This window comes from Pinus tabuliformis, chromosome 3_2 (genome assembly GCF_031772625.1).
Source record: "Pinus tabuliformis cultivar Carrire ecotype Pingquan chromosome 3_2, CPIR1, whole genome shotgun sequence".
In the NCBI taxonomy this organism is placed as follows: Eukaryota; Viridiplantae; Streptophyta; class Pinopsida; order Pinales; family Pinaceae; genus Pinus; species Pinus tabuliformis.
Genome location: NC_142302.1, coordinates 904807198 through 904824280, shown reverse-complemented (window position 1 = coordinate 904824280; position 17083 = coordinate 904807198). Strand labels below are relative to the sequence as shown.

Below are 17083 nucleotides of genomic sequence, written 5' to 3'. Positions count from 1 at the left end.
TGCATTTCAAAAATCCCTTCTATGGGGTGCGATGGGCGAGAAATGACAAATGGCAGTGTCATTCCACGAGGTGGAGAGGCAATGGAAGCTTCCAGAAACTTCTCCTGTGACACTTGCCTCACTAAATTCGACCAAGGATGAGTAAGAGATCATCAATCTCCAAGTGGAAGCAAGAACTATCAGAGGGAAGACACTAATCAAATCATGAGCTGGCTCATCTCCATTACAGATATCTATATATGGATCTCTCATCCCAGAGATCCAGAGGCTGGAATTTTGCATATTATTGTTGGTTTCTTGAGACAAACATCAGATTGTTGGGTGATCTAAGCTTTGTATGAGGTGAAGAGGGGCTTCTTTGTTGAGAGGTTGATGCTGGGTCAGAACAACTGGTTGTAACTCCTCTTGGCTCTTTCGTGTTTATCAATAAAATCTATTCTAGTTTTCCTCCATACTCTTGTGTCACTGATATTTGTTACATTTGTATGGTCAATTTACATCTGATCCTAGATTATTTATGATTATAGATCCATGTCTTTGTATAGTGCTATGCTATTGTGACCTTACAGGTACTTTGTGAAGCTGGGCGTACAAGGGAGCAAGTAGCGAAAGACTATCAAAGAAGAGAGGAATCAAATCAGGAGATTGGCGCAAGACAGAGGTTGGTCTTCTTGTTCCTCTCTATTTATAATTCATAAAGGAAAAACAAAAGTAGCTTTACTCTGTTTGTTTCTAAGGCAGCTGTCACACCTTAGTGGGATAGAGCAGTTCTATATAGACACTTTTCCCAGTAACAAAATGGCGACTCCGTTGGGGACAAATTAGTTTGTTTGTTTATCATTCCTTGTTGTCTATTTCATAAACTTACAGGTAGCATTCGAACTGAATTTGCCATAGAAAATGCAAAGTAGATAAATGCTACTTCAGTCCATTTACTGGATCTATTTATGATTTAAACAACTGATTCACAAACTCTCTGATTTCCCTTGTGATAGCTGTTAGATCCTCCTTAGATCTACCCCTGATTGTTGCATTACTGATTACCCTTTTTCTCGGCCAAAACCCATGAACTGAACTACAAACTGTGACCCGGAACCCAAACAGAGTCTCGTTTCTGGCCCAGCACAGGTACTGTTTAGAGAATCTGAACTTCAGCGCACTTCCCGAGTGAAGAAGGTGCGCTGCATTTCAAATTCTCTGTGTTGCAGGTGCGCTGATCAGACTAGGCTTTGTGCAGTGTTGGTTTCTGTGATTCATTCTTTCTAGTTCTATTCCTGAATTTTGCTGCCTGTGATCAGTATATGTCTGTTTGAAACCCCTTTTCCTTGCTGTTATTCCATCTCCTTTGTACAAAAGAACTGTAAATATTTTTGTGTGTTTGTTGAGTCATTTTCAGTTCTCCTTTGCAAAAGTAGCATAATCGTACTGTCGTCCTTTGATTTGAAACTGTCGCAAGTGTCGATTTCAATCGTAGGAAAGAGTTTGATTGCTGTTGATGGTCGATTATCCTGTTACTATTGTTTTTGGTCTGAATTTGTAATTTTCTAGTGTCAAGAACAAGTATTCATTTCAAAATCGTAAGGTGTTGTGATCGTCTCCATTTTTGATTTTGAAAAGAAACTTGTTGATATTTGTCGCTTGAAAAGAAATTCAGATTTGTGCATCAACTTTCTTCTTATCATTCATATACTAAGAAAGTCGAAAACAAATACATGCATGTGCATTTGCATTATAGACAGTTTAATTGGTTTGATTTAGGAAAGTGAATTTAGAGTGTGATCTTTGCTCTTTGTGAAAAGATTCTGTCTTTCTTTCCTTAGTAGCTAGGATTTTCATTGCACAAAGAAGATAAAAAGATTGTTTATCATCTTAGATTGCATTTTAGGAATTACATCTACATCTCATGGTGAACCTAAAAGGCAAACTTCATAAACAAGATCAACTATAAAATAAATTCAATGAATCTAACAACGCCTTGGAACTTAACGCACAACATTTAGAAGTCTACGCTAGAGACGTATTCCAGCGTCGTAAAGCCTGGTAACTATTGTTCTCACTGATGGTTGGGTGATTCCTCCACTTTGAGACGATAAGTGACAGTACGGACTTGTGCTCCCACGTACCGTTGAGTATATTTTGGGAGACCCCAATAGGCTTAACCCTTTATCCATAGGAAGCCGTGTCTGCCGCCCTATCGATCGCAATGCACTGAACACAACATTCAGGAAGATTGACTGCCGTACCGTAAAAAGTATTCTGCAGTTTTGCGATTGGTTTGGTAATCCCTCTACCTAGATTTCCAGAGCAGTTCCTTTCGTTCCTTTACAGACTCTTTAACATAAAAGGTCCATCTGAGCACTTGTCACTTCAGGCTCATTAAAAATCGAAGGAGACTAGAGTCATCTTTTGTTTTTTCTCAACTCTTAGAAATTGAAAAAACAAGTTGTGTCAAGGCGTCTAAAATTTATTTTAAACGGAATATTCATTACCCCTTTCCTACGTTGATCTTGGGTTGAGAAAATGGAATCCACCAACCAAGGAATTCCCCTTGGAGGAAATCCTAGTCCCTTCTCCTCTTGGGGAGATGTTGGTGCACCCCATATGGCCACATTGTCGCTTCCAGGGCTGACAATCGGCTTGCCTGTATGGCTCTTCTCAAACTCTGTCATTCAGAACACCACAATTCCTGAACAATCGAATCAGCAACTAGACGAGTCCAGAGTTACCCACCAACCTTCTACTTCCTCTAATTATTCCTCTCCTCCTTCCTCTTCGCTTGATGGGGCTGGTAAAGCCAAAAGTCAAGTACCTGAGAAGAAGAAGGAAAAGAAGAAGAAAGAGAAGAAGAAGAAGGAGCCAAAAGTGAATGGGGGAAATGAGTGTCATCTAGCGAAAATCCACACACTGCACCGACCAGGCCTAAATCGCCATGTGTCATTTGCAAAGGAGACCACTATCATAGAGATTGTCCTTGTATCCCTCGGATCTTAAGGGACTGGTCTCCTCGTTTGTACAACCCGGTGTCGTCAACCTCTGATGATCATGTTGAAAACACACCGTCAACTAGTGAAAGTGAAGCCCCAGGACAAAAATGAAAATATAGATTTCCTTGTAAACTGTGCGAAGGCGATCATGCAGTCCACTGTTGTCCCTTCTTAGATGAGGCTAAAAGAGTTTTGGACGATCGTCCGGTTTCACCGTTACGACTTCCTCCTGGATATAAAAAACTCTTGCCGAGTCCGTCACTAGTTGAAAATTCGGCTGGCCCGCTTAAGTGGTCAGCTGAAGCATCTATCATTGAAGACAAACCATCTGAACCAATACCAGACGAAAGTCAAAAGGTCGAGGCGGCAGTTGACCCGGTCTTGCCTTCAGAGGTTCCATCTTCAGATGATACAGTCACCGAAGAGAACAAGGATGACACCGTCCAAATTCTTTTCATAAGCACAGACTCCAACGAACATGGGGGAAATTTACCCATTCCTTTACTGCAGGAAGGAAGTTTGTCAGAGTCGTACCCGGCCGTCTATTCGGTCCCACCTCCAAGCAACCTAGTTGTCTCCTTCGACTGGAATCAACTAGGTAGACCCCATTTACCAGCTAGTATACCATTCCGAATCATTGTTCAAATATATAGAATGGTTATGGCCGGTACCATCATAGATGAAGGGGCTTCTGTGAGTATCCTTTCCTCAACTACTTGGAAAGCACTTGGTTCGCCATCACTTTTGCCTGAGATGAGAAATCCAACAGGCTTTGATAAAGGAACCGGTCGACCGTTAGGGATCCTTCCCAATGTGCCCATAACATTGAGAGGGAAAACCGTTCAAATGAACGTAATGGTAGTTTAAGGACCCCTGGATTATAATCTACTCCTTGGACGAGACTATATTTATTGCATGGGAGCGATTGTCTCCTCACTCTTTAGAGTATTGTGTTTTCCGCACGAAGCAAGAGTGGTCAAGCTCGTAGACCAGCTTTCATTCCCCGGTTCACGCATAGCAAATAGTCATATACCATCCCTAAATGGTCTTTTCATGCAAGAAATGTCTCAATCTCCAGTCCGCCCGCCTGATGAGCGCAAGTGATTCGGGGGACATGACTGAAACCCACGGGGCATGCACCCTAGTCTGCTTTGGCAGGAAAACTTCGGGTATAGGGTAGGTTTCCGCAAGAGTATATGACCTCCGTACTCCCGTCCGTGATTGGAAGAAGGAGTTGGACTGGAATAAGATCCTCTTGTCAAAGTTATGTGAGTTGGCGGGCATCGTCGCTCACCTTTGTTTATTTCGATAAACATCGTTGAAGAAGTGTTTTGTTTACGCCGTAAATAGAGCAATCTTTGGTAACCTGTAAGAGGTAGACCTCTCTCGGTAAAACAAATGTTTTAACGGAAAGAAGAAGGGGTAACCTTGAAACTCTGTTTTATACCTGGGGGCATGCAAGCAAAGAGTGATCATTTATCTGTTTTTTGGATTGGTCATTTCCTAACTTGCATTAAGAAAGGATGTGGGGCAAAACTCTAAAAATTTCCGTTTTATATGAGACATTCCTATCACATGACTGGATTAATCGAGCAGTTTTAGCGCAGACTTCATGCTCGTTAAAAAATAAACATAAGCAATGAGCACATGTTCCCCCAGAGTTTAAGCTCATTAAAAAATGAACCAATTTCCGGTAAATAACCATCGTGAATGTAATACTTCAGCCTTTAAAGCCTTGGTCATGTTTGCTCCATCACCTCCACTTTTGCATTGGCCAATCATTCACCTCAATTTGATTGTTTACCCATTTTGAGGAACAGCTACGAAGAGTGATCTCACTAGCCATCTTTGTAACACTGCTGTGATTGGAAAATTCCAAACCTTACCTAGAATCAGTTGCTACCCATTTTATCACTCGTTCCTCAAAAGACGAGTCTCCTTTAAGCTCTTTTCAACTGACTCGTAAAATATGAAAAGATTTCCAACCCATTGGCCTCTCCAACTCGTTAAAGGGACCGGAAGTGCTATCCCTCCTCTAAATTTTAATCTTTTTGGACCTGAGGGATTATTACACAAAAAGATCGAGCACTTGTTTTGTTCGGCTTGTTAAAACTATCTAAAATTCATCCCTTCTGTATTGTTTTATACTTTCTCGAACTTAAGGGATTAGATGACGAAAAAGAATTTTGGAGTTACCTTTACGTTCCTTTTCAGACTCTCTAAAATTGAAAAGGACCGAGTTATCTTTGTCATTAAACTCGTTAAAATTTTAATAGCGACAAACTTGTCTATAGACGAGAACGAGTTTCACTATCGCTAGGTTTGTTAAAACATAGCGATGGGTTTGCCCGAAGGGAAAATTATAGAACAAACATATGTTATCCTCCTCAAGCTTGATAAAAATAAAGAGGTACTGGTCAGCAATGACTTGGGAAAATTGGGAAGAAAACTTGAAGAAACTTTGTTGGTATCAAGTCACTCTTGAACATGACACTTTCACTCTGCATCCAAGTCGGGTTGGGTTGTTTCATTCACCGGTCACATCACCTGGTCCCATCATACCATCCACATTTGGGGTAATGCTACCAATCCATCATGTCAGTGTCGTTGATATGTTCAAGAGAAGTCATTCAGAGAATTCACCTGTGTCTCACCCACTACAATACATTTATACTCCATTCTTTCATGACCGCCACCCTGAACCTTATATCACCAGATCGTTTTCACCTCCATTAAAATCATTTGCTCCATTCCATGTCATTGATGTGGGATTCATTAAGGCCCTCCTATGACGGATCACTTCTTGTCGACATCAGCTCATTATCCAAGAAGTTGATCTAGGAACACCCCATTCAGTACTTTGAAGCTTGCATGCCTCAATGGCAAGTTTCTCACTTCCGGCGACTGGTTTACATCAATGACCTTCGACCGAAAGATTTTACGTGGTGTTCGACGCCAAGTCCTTTATTCACACCACGTGAATTGTACTATAGTACCTTGAGGGTCATTATCATTATTGGTGATTCCTCTTGTGCTTGTTAACAACTTACATCATTGGCTGGTAATCAAGCGATGTCTTTCCATGTTCGACTTCAGAACATTTCTCACATGGATAGACTTGTACTTCGAGTGAAGATCGAACGAGATTGAAGACCCCGGATCTAGTTTCATCCATCCGGGCTGCGATATACATTTAGGAAAATAAAAACATCAAATGTACATCATGGCTGTACAGATAATCATCCAATCAAAGGGATGATGGCTCTATCAGAATCATCAGTCTTCACTCAGACGATTGTCTGTCCTATGTACATGGAAATGAATTTATAAAGCTGAGCATGGGAATGCCCACCTTAGCTAGATCATGAAAATATTATGAAGATAATCTATTGTATTGTATCTTATTACAGGTCTCCTCCCAGCATTGAAAGAACTTCGGATCCTCATAATAAAGCATTTCACCCGACATCAAAAGATTAACGACCTCATGCTTTAGGGGGCAATTGTTATAGACATTTTTGGGCACTACAACCCCAAGCATGAAATGTCCATAAACCAAGGGCTCCTAAGTCCCTAAAAGTGTTGTTCTAACCCCTAAAAGAACAAGGTCAACAGATTACAACTTCTCCCAGAAGTTCTCCATCAAAAACTGCTTAGAATTGGTCAAAACAGGATCATTTCAGCTGCTCCACTGGCCAGGTGCATTTCATCTCACCTAAATACACTGTGTGGGTGCGTTGCATTTCAAAAATCCCTTCTATGGGGTGCGATGGGCGAGAAATGACAAATGGCAGTGTCATTCTGCGAGGTGGAGAGGCAATGGAAGCTTCCAAAAACTTCTCCTGTGACACTTGCCTCACTGAATTCGACCAAGGATGAGTAAGAGATCATCAATCTCCAAGTGGAAGCAAGAACTATCAGAGGGAAGACACTAATCAAATCATGAGCTGACTCATCTCCATTACAGATATCTATATATGGATCTCTCATCCCAGAGATCCAGAGGCTGGAATTTTGCATATTGTAAGGAATTGCTGTTGGTTTCTTGAGACAAACATCAGATTGTTGGGTGATCTAAGCTTTGTATGAGGTGAAGAGGGGCTTCTTTGCTGAGAGGTTGATGCTAGGTCAGAACAACTGGTTGTAACTCCTCTTGGCTCTTTCTTGTTTATCAATAAAAGCTATTCTAGTTTTCCTCCATACTCTTGTGTCACTGATATTTGTTACATTTGTATGGTCAATTTACATCTGATCCTAGATTGTTTATGATTATAGATCCATGTCTTTGTATAGTGCTATGCTACTGTGACCTTACAGGTACTTTGTGAAGCTAGGCGTGCAAGGGAGCAGGTAGCGAAAGACTATCAAAGAAGAGAGGAATCAAATCAGGAGATTAGCGCAAGATAGAGGTTGGTCTTCTTGTTCCTCTCTATTTATAATTCATAAAGGAAAAATGAAAGTAGCTTTACTCTGTTTGTTTCTAAGGCAGCTATCACACCTTAGTGGGATAGAGCAGTTCTATATAGACACTTTTCTCTGTAACACTCGGGATGAGTCACGATGATTGTGTTGGGGGACTGTTGGGTAGCAGAGGTCCCACATAATGGTTTTGGGGTAGAAAGCCCAAAAGGTAGGATTAAATTATTGTAAAAGCTCCGAAGTATGCGGAGCATGAATTATAGTAGGATTGAGTCAAAGGGTAGTCTGCCAAAAAATAATGCAAAGAAATATAAATAGAGTCAGCCCGTGCAAGGATTGCGGGCCAAGGAAGGGTATAAATAGAGCGTGGCTCTATGAGGGATAGGCAGTTCTTGGAAAGGATGAAATATAATGGGTACTTGAAGAAGATAGATTGAAAGCGTCTGTAAGTTGGCTTTGTGGCTGTGTGCGCAGAGGTCTGGAAAGTTCGCAGTTGTGTGCGCAAACCCCTACAGTTGAGTGCCCAGGGAGGATCTGGATGTATTAAGGACAAAGTGGAAATAAATATAAGTTTCTTCTGGAATTCTGTGTTTCTTCTGAACTATCATAATATCTGTTTAATCTTATTTTCTTATGGTTGGAATGAGTATAAATATGGGTTTATTTTAATATGCGAATCAATTGTGTTGGTTAAATGTTTGCTTAAAGACCTTGGTAACTGGTAACCACATCATCTAATAGAATAGCACACTAATAAGAAAAGATATACTCAAGCTAGATTTGTGCGAATATCAAGCAACGCAGAGCTGTAAACCAGTGTGAAAAACCTCCAGACCACACCAAGACATCCCTAGTGTTATAGCTCCAAATCTCACTCTTATGGTTTGTGATGCTGTACTCATGGCCTAAGGCAACCCCTCCTTCCAGACCTGGTCCTAAAATTTAAAAAACAGTGTTTTATCCCTTATACGCTTCATTGCCCTGAGTTAAATGCATGTATACGCAGGTATGTGTATAGCCAACCCGCGTGTATGTATTAAAACACTTAAAAAAATATAACACTCCTTATTTTCAGGCGGAGATCGCGGGTTTTACCTGCTGATCACCTGTTAGTGCCCGTGGCCCAACTGTTCCCAACCAACTCCTAACTAAAAAACTACTTTGGAGATGGTATAAAAAGACCTCAAAGGGAAGGCCTAAGGGAGGAGAGAATAGAGAGAAAGGTTATTATGCTGAGATTTTTCCCTTGACCAGGTCTGAAGTCCCTTGTGCCTTCTGCACTTCCCCCATTTTGTACAGGAAACCTTTGTTTCCTTGTGTGTTGATGTTCATCCACCATTTATGACATCATGGAGAGAGTCATGGAAGGAGTTTTGTTAGAGGCTTGAGGCTGGAACGGATCCAGAAGGAAGCTTTGCTTGGAGCCTGCTGAAGGTGATTCAGGTGAACATATTCCTTTTTATGTACTTTATTTGTCTATAATAAAAGAAACACATGTCTTGGTTCCCGAAATGAATCTTCTTTATGTTAATGATAGTCATGTTTAGAATTCATATGTAAATGGTTGTTTGGATTTCATAACTAACTACCTTTCTTTATAACATGAAGATGGTTTCTTTATAAGTTTTGTCCATGTACTGCTGTGTTCTTTGAATTGGTTGTTTTGCAGGACAAAAGAGAAGAAGGGAACTCCAAGAAGGGTTTGGACCCTAAAGGCCTTCTCAAACATAGGACCAAAGGTACATACCCTTATCATAGAATTTGCTTACAATAGCATAATGGTTGTATGAATGTATGTTTCTTTGAATAGATAACTTTCAGTCTGCTAGGGTTTCAACCCAAAAAGCCCTAGGGGAGTAATTCCCTCTACCAGAATTGGCGACTCCACTGGGGACAACACTCTTGTTGTTCCTAGTTTGGGTATTTTTCAAGCCAATAAGGGCTCAGCTGCCTTGTCTGCTTGTTGTTACTGTCTGGTCTGTTTTTGAACTTTAAGTTTTGCCAGTTTCTTCAGTTTGTTTTTTTTATTTTTCTTGAAGCTTTTCATATACGCTGTTTTTCTTAGATACAGAGGCGTATATACGCTTGTTTCTTTAAGTGAACCCGCGTATACGCAGGTTTCCTCAAACACAGTCACGTATACACGCAATATGTACATAAGTACAGTCGCGTATATATTGCAATTTTCAAGATTTATAAATCTTTTAGTCTCTGAAGGTTTGTCTGGTGGTTTGAGTCAGTCTGAAACAGTCATTTTCCAGTATCAGTTATTTGTTTTACAGCGAGCATCTCGTTCCGAATTCTCTCTGATTATAAGGAGTATTGGTCTTGTTTTTTGTTGATTGCAAGCGTCATCATTTTTTGCTAAAGCACGCAAGATTTCTTGCTAGGAATCTTGGCTACTCTGATTCATCGGAGTAGGGAGATTGATCACAATCTTTGTGTTAATCTTGCTTTTGGTGACTTTTTGTTTGCTTGACAAGATCGCTTTTTGTGACCATCCACTTCTTTGTTTCATGAAAGTTGTTGTTTGACACTTTCTTGGAATTTGTCTTTTTGATCTTTTTGGTTTTCATTGCCAAGGCTTTCATTGCTGCTTTTGATTGTTTTTTTTCCGAAGAAAAAGCGAACTTTTTATTAAGAGAATAAAAAGTTACATTGCATATGCCGAGCATTTCTGATAGAGCTGCTTGCCAAACCAAGCAATCAAAAAACTATAAACTCCTTTCTGCCCTTTTGAACGCAGAAAACTGAGCAAGTTTTAACTGAGGAAAACAGCTGAGGCAAAACAGCCATGTCCAAAAACCAAGCCTCGTCTGAGAGAGGCAGATCATAAGCAATAAACAGCATACTAAACAGGCCTTTGGGTCTCCTCAACAGAGAGGAAAACAACCCACAAAAAATATATATAATAATATGTATCAGAGTTTTAGAGAAAGAGATGTCTGAGAGAGAAAGTCTAAACAGATATATATGAGTTAAAAACAGAAAAAACAAAAAACAGTAGCTGAAGAGTTATATATAAGGCGGCACATCTGATGAAATGGACTGTCCTTGACAGTCTTCAACTATTTTCCACCCTCCCAAAGCTTGCTGCAAACCTTCCTTAGAAAGCTTGTCCGCGGCATCGTTGCTATCCCTGTAGATATGGCATATGGAGAAAGAGTTAAAAGATGACTTTAGGTCCAGAATTTCTTCCAGCATGGGTTTCAAAATTTGATTTTTGCATGTACTTTTTCCGTTGATCCAATTTACCACATTGAGGGAGTCTCCAAAGATCTGAATAGTGAAGGTGTTTCTATGAATAAGCCAACAAAGGAGCAGTCTCAGAGCTGATAATTCGGCAAAATTATTTGATCCTGAGCCCAATCCCACTGAAGCTTTAAGGGAGTGTTGAGCATTTAGGTGAATGACAATTCCTGCGCCAGCTGTGTTATTTTGGGATGCTCCGTCAAAAAACGCCCAAGGGATGCCATCTTTGATTTGAACTGTCTTGTTTGTATTTTGTGGTCTTTTTTCTTCAGGTTCGGGGATGGAAGAGTAAATGGAGACCGCTTGGATGGCTGTGACAGAAGGCTGGGTTCCTTTATCTTGAAAAATAGCTCTGTTTCTAGCTAGCCAGACACCCCAGCAAATGATGGGCGGAAGATTCCTCAGATTCCCCTCCGGGTACTGCTGCCACCAATTTGACCAAGCCTCGTCCAGATTTCCATTTCCCCACTGAAATTTTTTATTCAGCAGCTTCTCAGCCTCCCTCCAGATTTTAGCAGTCTCCGAACAGCGAAGGAACAGATGATTTATGGAATCCTCTTCCTCTTTACAAAGGGAGCACCTCCCAGGGCCATACATGAATCTAGCCTGGAGGATGTCCCATGTGGGAACCTTCCTTTTAAGGAGACACCAGAGAAAGAGCCGAGCCTTAGCAGGGCATTTGATCTTCCAAATTTGTTTTGTCCACCACTCGGGGTTTTCCCACCCTTTCCTGGATTGTATGAACTTATAACCATCTTTGGGGGAGTAATCGCCAGTTTCTCCATGGGCCCAGATCAGGCTATCCGGGTTGTCTGTAATTCTTACATTTGAGCGAACAAGTTCTTGAGTGAACGAAGACCATTCATTCCACCACCTCTGATCCAGCTGAAGATCTCCTCCATCTTTCCAAGCCTGACTCCAGATGCTCGAATGACCCACCTTTTCCACCTGATCAAGAGTTAAAATATTTTTGTCTTCTAAATGCCTGATTAGTTCAGGTGAAAGGGCATAGTTTTCATTGCAGCCGATCCATGGATCTTTCCCAATCTTCAGATTTCTACCGTTTCCAATCTTCCATGCCAAGCCTTGTTCAATTACCTTGAACGAATCCACAGTTGCCTTCCATATCACTGATGCATTCTGTTTGTTCTTAACTGGGATCCTTATCCATTCCTCCAGAGGGACCGGGTCTATATATTTCCTTCTGATCACTTTGGTCCATAAATTTTCCATCTTTATCAACCTCCATCCCGATTTTGCTGCCAGAGAAAGACTGAAGTCTGGAAGATTTTTAATCCCCCAACCACCCCAGTCTTTGGACCTTGCCACCTTGTCCCAGCCCACCCATGGAAGTACTGGGTTTTCCTTGGCACCATCCCAAAGAAATCTACTGTATAGCCTTTTGATCTTTTCCCATGATGCCCTTTGGGACCCACGTAAGAGCAGCCCAATAGACTGGAATGGCCAAAAGCACTGATTTTATTAGAGTCAATCTGCCCGCTCTTGAGAGCCATTTAAAACTCCAATGGGAGATCCTGGATTCAATTTTTGCAATCAGCCAGTTCCAATCCTCCTTCTTATAAGCATTTGGTTTTAGCCAGAAACCTAGGTACTTGAAAGGAGTTTCCAAGGTACTGGGCTGGAAAGGTAAAACTGATTGTAGCCTTACCCTCTCCTGAACTACTAAACCTATCATAATCAGCTGGGATTTCCTTTGATTTATTTGCATGCCAATGGCTTTCAGAAACAGATCTAAGATACATTTTAGTTCTTTCATTTCAGAGAGCTCAGAATTTGTGAAGATTAAAATATCATCAACAAAAAGGAGGTGAGATATAAATAAATTTGTGGCTACCTCAATACCTTTTACCTTCCCCTCTCTTCTGGCTTTGTGAATCAGCTGGCTGAGACCCTCCGCAACTAGAAGAAAGAGCAGAGGAGACAGAGGGCACCCCTGCCTCAGACCCCTTTGACCTTTGAAAAAAGGGGTGGCCACTCCATTGATGAGAATTGCATAGCTTACATTCGAAATACATCCCATTATCCAACTGATGAAAGCCGGTTTAAACCCAAGGTGAGTTAGAAGCATCCTGAGATATAACCAATTTATCCTGTCATATGCCTTGGACAAATCAATTTTGATAACATCACCCTTCTTTTTCTTTTGCCTCACACTATGCATGACCTCTTGAGTGACTCCTATTGCTTCATGAATTTGTCTTCCCGATAAAAACCCAAATTGTTCCATAGATATATGTCGAGACAGAATTGGTTTGATTCTGTTTGCTATCACTTTTGCTATGATTTTGTAAATACTATTGCATAGCGATATTGGTCTGAAATCTTCAAAGCTTTCCGGGACATCCTTCTTTGGAATTAGGGCTATAAACGTAGCATTAAAGGGACTATAGACTTCCCCTTTTTTCCTGGCCTCCTCCACTACTTCTGTGATTTCTGCTCCTATTAGTTCAAAAAAGTGAAGAAAAAGCTCTATGGACCATCCATCTGGTCCAGGGCTTTTCTCTTTTGCCATGGATTTTATTGTAGCTTCCACTTCCTCCTTTGTAACCTCACAGTTTAGGTCCTCCGCTTCGTCCTCTTCCAAAAATCTCGGGAAACATTGAGCTGTCCTTATTACCTCCGCAATAGTAGTCTCTCCCGGATCTGCGAAGAGCTTTTGGAAGTGACTCTGACCTAAATTTGACAGAGATTGAAAAGTCTGCACTTCCCTTCCTTCTTCATTTTTTAGAGCCCATATTGTATTTTCCGATTTCCTCCCTTTGGCATAATTGTGGAAAAATCTGGTATTTTCATCTCCGGCTTTGAGCCAGATTGCCCTACTCTTTAATCGCCATTCTTCTTCTTTGTCCAGTAGAATTTTAGACTTGAGTTTCTCAAGATGGAGGATTTTTTCCTTTGAGGCCTGCGACAGATAACCATCCTCCTCAATGCTTTCCAGCTTTTTAAGATCCTCACTTATCTTTGAGAATTCCGCAATCTGTGCCTCCTTTCTAGCCTTTGCCCAGCTTATGGTGGATTTCTTTAATATTTTAAGGTTTTCCATAAATAAGTAGCCTCTATCCTCTAGAGCATTGACTTCCGGGTGCTTCCATGTTTGTTTGAAAAGATTTGAAAAGGACTCCTCTTGTAGCCATGTAGAGTTAAATTTGAAAGGAGCAGGGGGCTTAGGAGGGGGGGAGGTGAATTCTAAATAGATAGGGAAGTGATCTGAGAGCCCTCCTTCTTCAATCCATTGCCTGAACATAGGGATCTTGACTGCCAGTTCCTCATGTATAAAAAAACGATCTAGCCTTTTTGCCACTCTAGCCTCCCCAGTTCTCCTGTTCCTCCAAGTAGGCTTTAGTTTGAGTAAGTTTATGTCTAGGAGGTTATTGTCAGAGAACAGATTTAGGAAAAAGTCTGACAAGGGGTCTTCCCTGGCTGAAGGACCCCATGCCTCTGCTCTACCAATCGAGAAATTTAAATCCCCTCCTAGCACCAAATTTTTGTCCTTCAAGAAAGAATTTTCCATCAGCTTATTCCAGAAAGATACCTTATCCTGGCAGGGGCCGTACACATTACAAATGGAAAGGGGGAAGGCAATTTCTGTGGACTGAACTTCCATTCCCATTGCCTGTTTCATCCCCCACATATTGCTGACCTTTATCCTCCCTTCCTTATAGCCAATTGCCAACCCACCAGAGTGACCTTCTGAATCTATTGCAATAAATTTCCACCCAGGCATCAAAGCATTTAAGGCTGATTCCACCTCGACTCCACTTCCAAGAGTCTCTTGGAGAAAGAGGATATCAGTTTTAGAGTTTAGAAACATCTCCCGCAAAACCAGTTTTTTGGGTTTACTGGCTAAACCCCTACAGTTCCATGATGATATGATCATTTGATAACCTCTTCTGGGGGATGCGCTGCTCTAAGTGCCCCTGGAATAGACTGCTGTTTTCCATCTGCTACCTCAAACTTTGCTTTAATCTGAGCCGAAGTGAGATTGGATTTCCTACCTCTTTTCTTCCTAGATTGGCTTTGGGAGGGGAGAGGCCCTATTCCTCCTACTGAGACGCAGGAGATAGCCTTATGATCGAGGGAACGAAGATTGTAAGGGCATGAAGGGAGGAGAGCCGAGGGCCCAGGATCATTAGAAACACCTTCACTGTTCAGATCTAGGGAGGGAAGGGCGGCCGAGATATCCTCTATGCCGGGATTCACATTAATTTCTTCATGAATTAAAATACTATTCTCTTTTACTGAAAAGACAATTTTGTTCAAAGGGGAATGCTCCATACAGACATCCATGGATTCAGCATTAATAACTGGAGGAATGGATGAATCAGAGCACATACCCATTATTCCTTCGGATGGTTGAGACGGCCTTCCAGGTTGATTTTCCTTTGCTGAGATTTCCTCCAGGGCTGGTTCCTTATCCGCTGAGGTGACCTGGTTTTCCTTATGGGCATAGACCGGCGACTGCACTTCCATTTGAATCTCTGTCTCCATATCCACAGCATTCAGATCAGATGGGAGATTTTGGGCCAATGTCTCCTTGACGGCATTATTCAGTTCAGATGTGGGATTCTGACCTTGGAAATGATGAATAGGACTATATACATTCTCCCACTGAACCGGCGCCTTTTGAAATCTCCGCCTTCTCCTTCCAAGAGGACATTCCTTCGCGAGATGCCCGTACTCGTGACACCTATGACACCTGAAGGGCAGGTATTCATAGTCCAGTATCTGCTCGAAAACCATATCCTTGTATTGCAGATTTATTTTTTTTGCTAGACCTTTGCCAGGATTCAAACTGACAAGGATGCGAGCCATGGCTTGGTTTCGAGTTTGTTTAAAGGTCATGTCAGCTTCCAAAAAGGTTCCCAGTCTATCCCCGATAGCCTTAAACACTGCTTCTGTCCATAAGAAATGGGGCAAGCCAGGAGCCCTGACCCATACAGGATACACATCTGTTTTCTCACGGCCTGCATCAAACATCGGTGTCCATTTCTTCAAAAGGATTGGAATGTTCCCAATCACCCAATTCCTTGCAATTACCCAATCTGCCGCTTCTTTGCTTTTGAATCTGAACAAGAACCAACCTTTTGCCAGGGTAGAGGCTACAAAAGCCCTCTCTTCTCCTACCATCCAATTCTTTTCTCCCCATTCTTGCAAGAAACTAGAAGAAAATTTCTTCCCTCTCGCCCTGCCCACCACTGTGCAGTCGGCCACCTCCAGGGATTCTTCTATGCTTACCTCCATCCCCAAGACCAAATTCCCTTCCAGCTCCTGCTCGCCGATGGGTCTTTGTTTCTTCCTCTTCTCACCTCTTTTCCTCCCTCCAATATCCTCCTCCCGCTCCTCTCTGTTTACATCGACTCTTTCTGAATCCGGGTTTGAAGGAGTAAACCCTAACTCTGGTCTGCGAGGAAAAGGGAATTCCTCAATCTCCCGAGAAGAAAAATCAGTTGGGGGATGGATTACCTGAAAATCTGGACCCTCCGCTTGAGTTTCCGCTTGTGGGTCTGGGGAAACTGCTATCTCTTTGCCCGGCCTGCCTCCATCGCCTTTTGAGACGCCCTGTTCCTTCCCGATGGAAGCCCTAGTTATGGCGGATGCCCTTCCGGCCTTTTTCTCACCCGGCCGCTCTGCACTTGAAATGAAGTTTACAATATCTTCCAAGCCCCCGGAAAGGACTGGCTCTTCAATGGGCAAACTTCCTTTGCTGCCATGGCTCGAGGGACGGAAGCTTGCATGCAGGGTTCCTTCTCCTGGGGTTGCTGAAAGCTGTGCGCCGAAGAAATCTGGGTGAGTAAACTCATTCTCTTCATAACCTTGGGTCAGTTGTATGAAGGATTGTTGGATTCTGAGCGTTTCTGGTGAAAGTGCTCCAGATCTTCAAGAACTGATGTCTCCAAAGTACCTTTCTATGTTTTTAACTGACAGGTCTTTGCCCCAAACTGACAATATATCTTCCATGACCGGGTCTAGATCCACAAGCTCGGTGGATTTTACCATGGTTACAAACACGGATAACAGGGTAGAAAACAAAAAACAGGTTTACCACCAGCGCTGAGGTCAATGAGTATTTTACTCTTTTTTCCAGCTGTCGCCCAAAACAAAAAAAGCTTACCTCCAGATGCCCGTTCCTCCTTCACTGGTTGCTCAACAACCCTGTTCAACTTACTCCCTTCCTCCGGTCTATGCGCCCTATGGTAACCCTAGCTTGATCAGTCGGGTCCAGGTTCCATGCAGACCCGCGTTCGAAACCTCCGCATTCCCATCAGAGGCGTATATACGCTTGTTTCTTTAAGTGAACCCGCGTATACGCAGGTTTCCTCAAACACAGTCGCGTATACACGCAATCTGTACATAAGTACAGTCGCGTATATATTGCAATTTTCAAGATTTATAAATCTTTTAGTCTC

The 17083-nt window shown here is 42.0% G+C and overlaps 1 protein-coding gene across 1 annotated transcript; it reads right to left on the bottom strand.

The window, feature by feature from the left end:
* Positions 1 to 10418: 10418 nt before the first annotated feature.
* LOC149183553 (uncharacterized) lies at positions 10419 to 14487 on the bottom strand. The gene is made up of 2 exons (XM_089414982.1): positions 12526 to 14487; positions 10419 to 12110 (listed from the first exon to the last, which is right to left on the bottom strand). Exons 1-2 carry the CDS (start codon positions 14485 to 14487, stop codon positions 10419 to 10421), a joined length of 3654 nt encoding a protein of 1217 aa, XP_089271108.1.
* Positions 14488 to 17083: the final 2596 nt, after the last annotated feature.

Bases quoted from the DNA above. Each gene is read 5' to 3' on its own strand.
- LOC149183553 (XM_089414982.1), bottom strand. From the start codon at position 14,487: ATGTTTCTAAACTCTAAAACTGATATCCTCTTTCTCCAAGAGACTCTT. The intron at 12,111-12,525 runs GTAAAAGGTATT...TGGCCATTCCAG, and splicing joins AAGCCAGAAGAGAGGGGAAG to TCTATTGGGCTGCTCTTACG.